This window comes from Drosophila santomea, chromosome 2R (assembly GCF_016746245.2).
Source record: "Drosophila santomea strain STO CAGO 1482 chromosome 2R, Prin_Dsan_1.1, whole genome shotgun sequence".
NCBI lineage: Eukaryota > Metazoa > Arthropoda > Insecta > Diptera > Drosophilidae > Drosophila > Drosophila santomea.
The window spans coordinates 5,884,276-5,896,220 of NC_053017.2; the positions used below are offsets into that span (position 1 = coordinate 5,884,276).

The 11,945-nt window shown below is 40.7% G+C and overlaps 3 protein-coding genes across 5 annotated transcripts; 1 reads left to right on the forward strand and 2 right to left on the reverse strand.

The window, feature by feature from the left end:
• The first annotated feature begins 150 nt into the window (after positions 1–150).
• On the forward strand, positions 151–4,849 carry LOC120444514 (V-type proton ATPase subunit H). Of its 2 annotated transcripts, XM_039624232.2 has the most exons (7): positions 151–331; positions 477–955; positions 1,881–2,111; positions 2,946–3,080; positions 3,145–3,707; positions 3,773–3,886; positions 4,047–4,849. In XM_039624232.2, exons 1-7 carry the CDS (start codon positions 295–297, stop codon positions 4,123–4,125), a joined length of 1,638 nt encoding a protein of 545 aa, XP_039480166.1. In that variant the 5' UTR covers positions 151–294; the 3' UTR covers positions 4,126–4,849. The 2 variants fall into 2 exon arrangements, with proteins under 2 accessions (XP_039480166.1, XP_039480167.1); XM_039624233.2 differs by lacking the exon at positions 1,881–2,111 and having other exon boundaries at positions 154–331; positions 4,047–4,749.
• A 370-nt stretch (positions 4,850–5,219) lies between these two features.
• On the reverse strand, positions 5,220–8,034 carry LOC120444515 (cytochrome c-2). The gene is made up of 2 exons (XM_039624234.2): positions 7,937–8,034; positions 5,220–5,869 (listed from the first exon to the last, which is right to left on the reverse strand). Exon 2 carries the CDS (start codon positions 5,826–5,828, stop codon positions 5,502–5,504), a length of 327 nt encoding a protein of 108 aa, XP_039480168.1. The 5' UTR covers positions 5,829–5,869; positions 7,937–8,034; the 3' UTR covers positions 5,220–5,501.
• A 238-nt stretch (positions 8,035–8,272) lies between these two features.
• On the reverse strand, positions 8,273–11,917 carry LOC120445662 (cytochrome c-1). 2 transcript variants are annotated; one of them, XM_039626208.1, is made up of 2 exons: positions 11,780–11,917; positions 8,273–8,790 (listed from the first exon to the last, which is right to left on the reverse strand). In XM_039626208.1, the coding sequence occupies exon 2, from the start codon at positions 8,779–8,781 to the stop codon at positions 8,464–8,466; it is 318 nt and encodes a 105-aa protein (XP_039482142.1). In that variant the 5' UTR covers positions 8,782–8,790; positions 11,780–11,917; the 3' UTR covers positions 8,273–8,463. The 2 variants fall into 2 exon arrangements, with proteins under 2 accessions (XP_039482142.1, XP_039482141.1); XM_039626207.1 differs by having other exon boundaries at positions 11,771–11,908.
• Between the last annotated feature and the right edge of the window lie 28 nt (positions 11,918–11,945).

The following is an 11,945-nucleotide window of genomic DNA, read 5'->3' on the forward strand; positions in this document are numbered from 1 at the left end:
CAAATCCATATTTTTTTATTCAGCTCAGATCTGTTTTCAAAATTTTAAATACCACAATAAAGAAAACGCGTTGGCAGCTCCAAGCTATCGATAGCATTTCGCTCTGCTCGACCTATCGATTTCCACATATCGAATATTCGATTAAAGGCTGCAGAAAAGTCACAAGACCAGTCAGCTGAATTTCGGTGCTGTGTCGCAGTAGTGTGAAAAACACTCGGTTATATTTGATAGATTTTCATAAATTCTGTGCTTGAATTTGTGTGTGCCGAGCGTCGTCGCAAAAAAGCCCTCAAAATGACTACCGCCTTGTATTTGCCCGAGGAAAACATTGGTGAGTTTTTCCTCTCTCCCCATCTCTCACACGACCTTTGCAAAAAATCGAAGTGCGAGTGTGTGGGTGTGTGGGGTGGTTGGCTGTCCAGCGCAGCACCCCGTGTGTAACTCACCTATTAACCTGGTTAACTGCTTACCACCAGATATGATTGCTGCCACCTCGGTGCTGCAGCAGCAGGCGGCAGACATCCGCACCAGGACGATCAACTGGGCATCCTACATGCAGTCGCAGATGATCAGCGAGGAGGACTACAAGGCAATCAGCGCATTGGACAAGTCACGTGCCAGCTACTTGGCCCAGAACTCCAGCCAGGTGGTCAAGACGCTGCTTAATCTGGTTTCGCATCTGTCAAAGGACTCCACCATCCAATACATCCTTGTGCTGCTCGACGATCTGCTGCAGGAGGATCGCTCCCGCGTCGATCTGTTTCACGAGACAGCCGGCAAGCTGAAGCAGTGCATCTGGGGTCCGTTCCTGAACCTGCTGAACCGTCAGGATGGCTTTATTGTCAACATGGCGTCGCGCATCCTGGCCAAGTTCGCCTGCTGGGGCCATGAGACCATGCCCAAGTCCGACCTGAACTTCTATCTGCAGTTCCTGAAGGATCAGCTGGCCACCAATGTGAGTCTGATTGTGTGTGGTACTGGGTGAACCTTTTTGATAGCATGTTTATGTAGCCTGTTATCTGTTTATGAAGCTAAGGGAGCATGTAAAGTTTGAACCAGTATACGTATTTTTCTAAGCAAAGCTTGCACTGAATATAAATCCCAAAATTTATAGTCATTCTTTTGTATATAGTCAAACAAATTTAGATTTACATCAGATTTTGTAAATGATACATTGGTTCCCCAGGCAGGCATTTAGCTTTCAGCATGTTATAAATAGCTTAAGGAATTGGTTGTGCTTCAACAATCCCTTTGAAAAAACTTCAACGTTTAAAGTTTAAGAAACCCTTCTAAAAAAAATTTACACTAATCCGTTATCGATTTGCTTGTTAAAACAAATGGCAGTGACCATAATTAACCACTTAAATTTAGAGCTAACAAACCAAATAATCTACATTATGCATGTCTTGCCGATACTGAATACTGAATTTTATTTTAATCCAACTAAACCGAGCAATACTGACCATGTATACGTTTGAAAACCAAACAAAACTGACCTCGTCCTGGTGAAATACTCGTGAAATCTCTGCGAACGGGTTGTCAAAGCAATGAGTTTGTTAATACATTCTACCATACATCAGCACTCAGAATCTAGTCACACCATATCCAAACCGCATATTATCTTCGATTTATAATTCGCCACCTCACTTCTACCGATCATCACGTGCAATCGTTGTCATGTGTCTATTAAGCACCAGAATATAAGTTTGTTTTTACCTTGTGTTCTTGTCCATCTATGGTTTTTATTTGTTCCGCTACACTCGAACCCTGTGAACATTTTTATTTATATGCAATTTACCGTCTATGAATTGATTGAATCGATGTCTGTGGACGAACCAACCCCACAACCAACGACCCTCGACCTCTGATCCCACCCGTAGGGCTTAGCATATCTACAAGAGATGGCCCAGCTGGCCAAGCGGACACAAACGATCCTTGTGCACACGCATGGACTGCATGGCAAAGACAAAGACCACCATGGCCACCAGTACAGTCCCACACTGGCCCAGCTGCAGCAGCAGCACGAGCTGGCCGAGAGGGCCAACGAGAGCTATCGCGAGGTGGGCGTTGGCAGTGATTCCCAGCAGCAGGATGGCAAATGTGTGATACCGGTATTCCAAACAACTAAACCCAAAACCAAACTCTCAGCAATCCACTCGCCGAAACAACCCAAAACATCCACTTACCCACCCACCAAAAACCGCACAAAAACACGAATAAACTATAACAAATTTTTGCTCACTCTAAGGAACACAGTCGATAGGCTCAGTCAAACTTTATAGCTTCAATTTGAAAAGTAATATATTTTTTTTGGTGATTCGGGAATTTTCGTATAAAATATATTCGTAATATTTCTTTTGATCAATTAACATATGAGCATATGTAACACATAGAAACAATATGATTTCGAAGCCCTTGACTTACTTAAGACCTCTTCAACGTGTACTTTATTATTCTTACCTCTTTGACTGAGATCCGTGTGTTTGTGTGGTAATTCTTAGTCTATTTCGTAACTGTTTACTAACCCAACTAATAGCGCGTGAGAAGACAGCGAGGAAATCCAGCGCGAAGGCTGTAGCTACCAGTGTTGACAAGCAGTGTATGAATCAGTGCATATCAGTGTGGTGTAACGGTAATTCGAGGCCCAGGTGATGGTTCAAACTACACGTAAATCAACCAAAATTACACACAGATATACCAATGGCATAAGGTGAACTGTTCGTACCCCCATTGACGATGTTGCATTACCAACTCTATCTCTCTTAAATGTTGTCCACTCTCTTTTTCACTTTATTTCGTATATTGTACGTAGCTTTAGTAATTATCGTTGTCGTAGCTAGCGAAAAATAGATTTCAGCAGATATCGTCATAACTAACAATCCTAACTAATCAAACTATAATTGAATCCGAGGCTAAAACTAATGGCACCCGTTTAACATTAACAGAACAACGAATACATCCAGTCGGTGGCCCGGTGCCTGCAGATGATGCTCCGCGTGGATGAGTATCGATTTGCCTTTGTCGGAGTCGACGGAATCAGCACTCTGATCCGTATCCTGTCCACTCGTGTCAACTTCCAGGTGAGTTTGAAATTGAAATGCGTAAATTGTTTGGTACAATTTAAATTCGATTTCTTATTCATAGGTGCAATACCAGTTGATCTTCTGCCTGTGGGTGCTGACCTTCAATCCCCTGCTGGCCGCCAAGATGAACAAGTTCAGCGTGATCCCCATCCTGGCTGACATCCTCAGCGATTGTGCCAAGGAGAAGGTGACTCGCATTATCCTCGCGGTCTTCCGCAATCTGATCGAGAAGCCGGAGGATTCATCGGTGGCCAAGGACCATTGCATCGCCATGGTCCAGTGCAAGGTGCTGAAGCAGCTATCCATCCTGGAGCAGCGTCGCTTCGACGACGAGGACATTACATCCGACGTAGAGTACCTCAGCGAGAAGCTCCAGAACTCGGTGCAGGACCTGAGCTCCTTCGATGAGTACGCCACAGAGGTGCGAAGCGGTCGCTTGGAATGGTCGCCTGTCCACAAGTCGGCCAAGTTCTGGCGCGAGAATGCCCAGCGCCTGAACGAGAAGAACTACGAGCTGCTGCGTATCCTCGTCCACCTGCTGGAAACCTCAAATGATGGAATCATCCTTTCCGTCGCCTGCTTCGACATCGGAGAGTATGTGCGTCACTATCTACGCGGCAAGCAGTAAGTATAATATAGATTTAAAGTCATGTTACATAAAATCATATTCATAAATCTTATTTCCCTAGCGTCCTGGAACAACTGGGAGGCAAGCAGATCGTAATGCAGCATCTTGGCCACAAGGACCCCAATGTGCGATACGAAGCCCTGCTGGCCGTGCAAAAGCTGATGGTACACAACTGGTTAGTATGGACTTTCAATGCCTATCCTCTCATGCGTTCCCCTCATCCATATTCAGGTCCAGTGATCCTCATATAATTTGTATTCAATCCATGACCAAGATTATCATCAAAATTCTCTTTGTACTCAATATGCGTTTGTTTCTCTCTTTGTTTTCATCAGGGAATACCTGGGCAAGGAGCTGGAGAAGCAAAACGAATTCCAGAAACATGGTGACGCCCCTATCTCTGGCAAGGCCTAGATGGTCCAATCAACAAGTTATCCATGCACAGGCACAGAACTAATATTCTAGCCAGGCCGCCAGCCTGAGACCTCTACTAACAATAAGAGTCGTAGGGGGATCTATATATCCAGCCAGATCCTTTGCTTCTCCATCACACTTACAATGATGTTTGTTCTTGCTATCCTTAAGCGCATGTTTGTTCCCCCGTTTAAACTAAGTTTTTGTTAGCCCATACCATACGCCCTCAGTTCTTCGAAAGTATTGAGAGAACAATTTGATTTTTTGTTGGCATTCCAAAAAGCAATTCACTGTAATGGCAGAGCAAATACAAGCAGCTATTCTCTACAAATTGTTCCATTCAATTCGATTGTTTATATATTTTGTTGTTATTATTATTTGTGTTCTTAGTTTTATGAGTGCGCCGCTGTACAGAGTTTTGCTAACCCAGATCATATGCGCTTTTTACGATTAAAATCGCATCTGCGCACCCACTTCTAAGCAAAAAACGGAACTAAAGAAAACAAAAAATGTATTGGATAAACCTATCAAGTATTTCTTTCATTAAAAATAAATCAAATAAGCATAATTGAAAAAAAAAAAATGTATTGCATAATAAAGTTGTTATTAAAGTGTATGATAAAATCTTGGGAGTGTAAAAAAAAATATACATAATTTAGCCACAATTATTTAAAATACCAGTGTATGCTTGTATAACGATTGGCAATAAAGATTGTGAAAAGAGTGTAAGAGAGTACTTTGGCGCTTACAGTTTTTTACTCTCTCTCTCAGTTATACAATGTTTTTATTCAAAAATTCGCGGCAGCCCAGGATGATTTGTGGTCATCTTTGTGCGACCAATGGTCTTTGGTGCAACTCGGCTGAGAGGGACCCATATAAATTAGCCCACAAAATTTAAGTTAAAAGAAGAAGATAGAAATTGGCAGGACAATTAAAAATGTCTTTTAATTACAATTTCTATTTATATTATTTTAAATTAATTTTCCACGCATGTCAAAACAAACTAGTTTACACTGAATTAGAACACATAATGACGGAAAACAACGAAGTTAAACAAACATGCCCCAAAGAACCACCAAAAAATAAATTCCTGCTTTTAAGTATAATTTGTAGTTCATTTTTTTATTATTTAACTTTTTCTTGTGGATGTCACAATTCTCATCGGGTTTAAATTAAATATTCCACTTCGTATTTAAATTAAATAATAAATTGTCCTATTTAAACTTTAAAATTAACATAATTGTAGTTCTTTAGGTCTGTACTTTGTTGATTTGTAGTTGTTGCTGCTGCTGCGGTTGCTTGCCGGACTGTGACTGAACACAATAAAACAGTTTGACATCCTGCAGTGGTTGTGGGTGAGTTGATGGACTGCACCATTACTTGGTGGCCGACTTCAGATAGGCGATCAGATCGCCGCGCTCGTTGGGCTTCTTCAGACCGGCGAAGATCATTTTGGTGCCGGGGATGTACTTCTTGGGGTTCTCCAGGTACTCGAACAGGGTGTCCTCGTTCCAGGTGATGCCCTTGGCCTTGTTGGCGTCCGTGTACGCGAATCCGGCCGCCTGTCCGGTCTTGCGACCGATCAGACCATGCAGATTGGGTCCGACCTTGTGCTTGCCACCAGCCTCAACGGTGTGGCACTGGGCGCAGCGCTGCACGAACAGCTTCTTGCCCTTCTCAACATCGCCAGCAGGAACGCCCATTATGGATTATGTGGTTTATTAATGTGTTAACACGGACTCGACTGTAAAAATAAATTTTGTTTTCAATTAATTAGTTTGTTGATAGAAGTGAAAACAATAGATCTGTCACCAAAGAAAATATAAACTTTGAACTTGACCAATCTACTGACTACAAATATTGGTCTAAAGTTCATAGCTGCTACCTATTTCTTTTTTTCTCTACTCTGATAATAATTTGGCACGAACTAATCATTAATTACAATACCATATGCAACACTTTCTGATCTACTTATTAAATCAGATAACCTTGATCGACTGGAAAAATAGTTTAACGATACATAGTTTTTTGTGGAACGCGTGATTTAATATTTAACTTAAGGATTTCTGATCATGGCATTCAATCAAGATGATTTTCCCAAGTTTCTTATATTATATAATCTATGATTTTATCTTGTTAAAAATATTTCAATAATTTGTATGCTTTGGAAGTAATGGGTTAAAGTAGGTAGTTAAAACAGTTTTTTTTGTGTATGGGCCGCAAAATAATATTTGTCCCATCGCCCTGTTATGTAAACAAATGATAAGCTCACTGCGGAAACGGAATTATTAAAATTGCTCATGCTAAGTGCATTAGTCGGCTGTTGTTTCTGATAAGGCCCCAATTTTATTATCTAACGTAGTCTGCATTTAGTCTTCTCTTGCCGCCACCCCCTTTTAACCCACATACTTTGCTCTCACTAACACACGCGTCGAGGGCAACGCAACGTCATCAGAAACACACTTTGAAAAAGCTTCAGACGCTGGTCACATGTTGCCCCCACTCAATCTCTCTTTCTCACACTCTGTTCTCTCACTCGCGTATATTTGCCAGTCGCCGATTAATTGCGTCAGAACTGCTCAGCAACAGGCGGAATACTTCCAGGAAGCACCATACGAAAAAACGTTAGTTATTTACGTAACTATGTATGCTTTTATTCCAGGGTCTGTGTTATGGCCATCCTGCTAATTGCCGGATTATAGATTGCATGCAGCAATTTGAACTTGAGAGTGCAAAGTACCGTTGTGGTGAGTAATTCACATCAAGCATATAGACTGAGAGAAATTATATTAGCTGAATCACTAACACAACTCAAAATAAAATATTAATCCAACGTTAAATAGATTTGTCTATGGAAACCAAACTATTATTTGTACACTACATTTAAATTTACCAAAATATATGGATTGTACTTAAATATTACATATGAACATGTAATAAATTGAAAATAATTGTTCGATCCTTCATTTCTCTCTGTGTAAAATAACATGCACTTTGACGGTGAGTGGGGTGGCATCCATCAACAATGTCAACATCCGATTTGGCCTTGATGAGAATTTTTTACTTAAATCGCATGCGTGCGTGTGCGTGAGAGGAAGGGAAAGTGCAATTGGAAAATTGGAAACAGGCCAAAGGCAGCTGTGTTGTGTGGGTGAGCAAGGTGGCGAGAACAAAGAGATGACCAAAAATTGGGACAACATTCAAGTTTCCTGAGAAAAGCGAATGTTACATAAGCAGCCTTCTTGCAGAGGTGAAATCTCTTCCTTTTTAGCCAAATAAAAAAACTGCACATCGCAGAAAGAAAAACCTGCTTAGCAACCACGTGGCGCGCTTAAAGCCACAAAGCTGAAGCGTAGGCAAACAGAAAAGATTCCAAGAATTAATTTTTTTTGCCACACTGGACGAGCGAGACAGCTGATGATCGGGTTCGCCATTCTCTTTGCTCATGTAATCAACTCTCTCCGGGGATTTTTTCAATGGCAATGTGACTTTGGGATGCTATTTTTACTATTTATTATTCACTGCTAATATTTTCTAATGGAAAACTCGGCAAACAAACTAATAAACATCTAGTGAAAAATCACACGTATACACACACACAAGGACACGTTTATGTAACCTTCATCATCCCCAAAAATATATGTTCAATTTGCATGCGAATAGTTTTCACACCAGAAAACAGCGACGGAATATTACGCAAATGGCACGGAAGTGTTTCTGATTATTATTAGACTCGGAGCTTTATAATCAATAACTATTCAAGGTAATATTTACGTCACTTGAATATACGAAAAGTCCGCCCACTACTTACATTGAACACAAACGTCGAGCGTCGCCGATTTTTCACGAATGAGGAGCGCGCGTTCTGTCGATAGGTAATTAGTGTGACCAGAGTGACCGGATAGCAAGCATTAAAAAATGTCGGACCTTTTTGAGATCGTTATTATCTACCACAGGGCGTATAAGTAATTCTTTTCTACACTTTTTACGGGACAATTTAATAATTTATGAAAATATTTCATTATTTAACTAGTTTACTATTATATTAACGTTTACTAGCAAGACCATACAAGCAATTGTGACCAAAGCTAATTGGTATAACACCCTCCTTCCCCTGCATGGCGCGCAGTTTGAAGTAAAAAGAGGGTTTTTGGTTTATCAACTTTAATTGGCAAAAGTAGAAGTAAACGTTTTTGAAATATATTTGAGCTTGGTCATTGCCAATCGATGTTTAAAAAACCAAGGGCATGCGGCATCTTTTGAAAATGTTCGGTGTATTCCTGTAGCGCAGTGTTCCGGATAGTTTGGTTGCCGATCTTGTTGTTTCGCAGGCAATTCTTACTTGTTTGTCTTGAGAAAGGCAATCAAATCAGCCCGCTCCTCAGCCTTTTTGAGACCTGCGAACACCATCTTCGTTCCAGGAATGTACTTCTTCGGGTCCTTGAGGTACTCGTCTAAATTTCCCTCTGTCCACGTAACGCCCTTCTTTATGTTGGCATCGGTATACTTGTATCCCGCTGCTGTGCCGCACTTGCGACCCACAATCCCGCCCAGATTTGGGCCCACCTTGTGCTTGCCGCCCACCTCGTAGGTGTGGCACTGGGCGCACTTCTGCACAAAGATCTTCTTGCCGTTCTCCGCATCACCAGCACCCATCTTGGAAGCCTAAAGGACGAATAGCAAAATTGATAATTATTTAAATTGATTATAATGGAAATTACTATATAATATCTTTTTGGTTTGTCAATTTCACTGATGGTATAAAGAAAAATTGGTTAGGTGTTCCCAAACTTAAAAATGTAGAAATTGGTAACCTCTGTTCTCTGCCATTTTTGGACGACAACCTTGGGGCATGTGTAACGCTTAGATTTTTAAATTCTAGATTAGTATGCATGTTATATATTACTTTTAAATTTTTTTTAAACGTGGAATAGAAGAAGATTGTTCACACCTTAATTTTAAACATTTTTCTTTTGCTGCATCTCCGTTAAAAAAATCAAAAATTTACATTTGCCAGCTTTGGTTATTGTATTTTCTATTCATTTAAATATATATTTGTTGTTTTAAGCCATGCTAATATGTATGTATAACAACAAGTAACGTTAAAATGTTAATAGAATTAACAATTCAATAAAAATAGAATCTGTTTCAGTGTCGTGAAAAACCGTTTGAAAAGTGCAAGTCCTGGCCAACAGAGAGAGCGAGAGCGCATCGTTTGGTCACTCTCTTGGCTGCACAGCGGTAGACAGAGACAACTGCTAATGCACGAAAGCAAGACAAAATTGGGTCAGAAAAATAGGAAAAACGAAAATTAAATCAAAATGGGTATTAAATAAAAAGCAAACAAGCATCTCTAGAACTTGGCGGCACTTCTAATGGGAAAAGCAACCAAAAGGTAATTCAATTAGCAGACACATTCGGCTCTGCCACCCCGTTCGCCACCCCCTCTCCCCTCGCATTCGCTCACTAGCAGATGCACATGTGCTTTGAACATTTCCTTTCAATTAAAACGCATTTTACGCACTCTCCGCTTCCGCCCCTGCCTCCCTTTGCCCAACCGTTTTCCTGTGGCAAAAACAGATGCCACCACATAACAAGAAAAACAAAACAGAGCGAAATGAATAACGGGAGAGAGAGAGGGCAACATGGGGCATACAACGGTCATACAGGGATGATGTTCACTGGACACCTGCCATTTCAAAATTCGTATTTAGAGATCGATGGAAAAAATAATAACTATGTTTAGCTCAACCAGTAATCTTAAATTTCTCCAGGATATTTTTTAAAAAGAATATATGTTAAAATTGTGTTTATAGTAAGGTACATACATATGTATGTATGTACATCCGTGTTTATCCAAGTAAATGTCACATTCTAAATGTAAACAATGACATTTTCCAGGCGCCCCTTTACTGGCATAGGTGTACTACCTCTGCATCCCTGTTGGGACATCCTGGTTGTGACCTAACCTAATTGGCAATGGAACCATAATTTACCCGCAGGCAAAACTATCCTGCCTGTTGGCTCGAGTTCCTTTGCCCGACCACTATAAATAAATGGTGCAAGAAATTAAATTACGCTTGAACGGGCCGGCCAAATGTGGGGAAGTGGGATAGAGAAAGCCTGCGAAAAGGAAGTGGTGTGGGGCTATATTGTTTGCTAGATCTATCGCTGCGGAAGTCCATAAAAAGGTGAGAGGTCCCGGGCAAATTGGGTTCAAAAAGAGTGCTAAAAACAGGAACAAAGGAGCCTGCGAGCTAAAGGATATGCCGATATTGAATTGGCCGTAAGGTGCGGAAATTGTTATGCAAAAATTAAAAGCATATTGCGCATCTGTAAAAATGTATTTAGAAATGTATTCTGCTTAATTATGTAGACCAAAATCCTCTTGATTGTATTGTAACCATGGAAAGTCCACTGCACATAATTAAATTATAATTTTTTCAAGTACCTCAGACTTAACCAGTGGAATTAGAGTTTAGCTTTTGCAACTCCATGCCCACTTCTGCGTCAATATCCTCGGTCAGCGGGTTACCAAGAACAACGCTTTGGCTGTTGCGCAATTTGGCATGACTTTGGGATTCCCGCCGAGCCACACCCCCTCGAAAGCTATACCCATAAAGAACCACCTCCCCCAACCTAAAAAGCAGACATTTCTGGTTTGCCTGCTCTGCATGGCAAAAAACCTACATTTCTTTCTTGCTCCCCTTTCTTTTTGATTGGACAGTAATACTTCTACGACATTATGTCAAATATTTATATTAAAGAATAGGTTTTATAAATAACTTTACATTAAAGATAATGGCGATTAAAAAAATCAGAAAAGTTTTCAGAAATAGAAAATAAGTTAAATATAGTTTTAGTTATGGATGTACCACTGTATATGTTACAGCATGTGTTTATACTACGCGCTTTTCACTGCTGTTGCTTCTTCTTCTTCTTTAGGGGCTTTCTTTTGAGGGGTGGTGTGTGGAGGGGCTGAAGAGATGGCTTCTTTTCTAGAACGAGGTCGCTGACTGCCCTTCAACGCTTTCAGCTTTCTGTGCTTGCGGATGCCCGAAAGTTACATAACCCCCCAACTACAACAACACCGCTAGTTGGCTTTGCATTCTATGCTGAGCGAGAGAGAGGCCATGAAGCGAAAGAGTGGGGCAGAGAGACCAGAAAGAGAGCAGCCCCAACATAAATGACACAGAGAAAGCGCGAGAGTGCTGCAGCTCTGCGTGTGAGAGCAATGTTGGAAATGTGTGAATGAAAAATTACTAAAAATGCTTTTTTTTAGACATTTTATAACTGTTTTTTGCTCTGACTGCACCGCTGACGTCGCTGCATCAAAATATTTCGCAGTTTGAAAAAAGTAGGAAGAATGCCAATTTTTGGCAATGAATTAAAAAAATATATTTATTATCTGCTTGCTTAGTAATTTGTTTTATTTAATTTTTTTTTAGATCCCCATGATGTATGGAAATAGCAATTTACACTTTTATTTCTAAATAAATTGCACGCAACATAGCGGTCAGCAATGTGTCACATAAATTAGTTAGTATCAATTTGATATGTAACGAAATGTAATATTTTCATAAAATTAAGAATGTGCCTTGAATTAACTGCTGTGTAAGGGGCAACAACAATGCAACAAGCTTACCCGACTTACAGCTCTTCTCGCTCTGCAGTTGCTTGTTGCTCGCTCTCTCTCTCTCGCTGGCGCCCTCTCTCAATGAGCGCTGGTTGGGGCAATTGTGGCTGCTGCTCAGCTTGGGGTTTTCATTCAATCAGCTGAGTTCGTCGCGTTCAGTTTTCCCGCTGTCGATTCTGTTCAC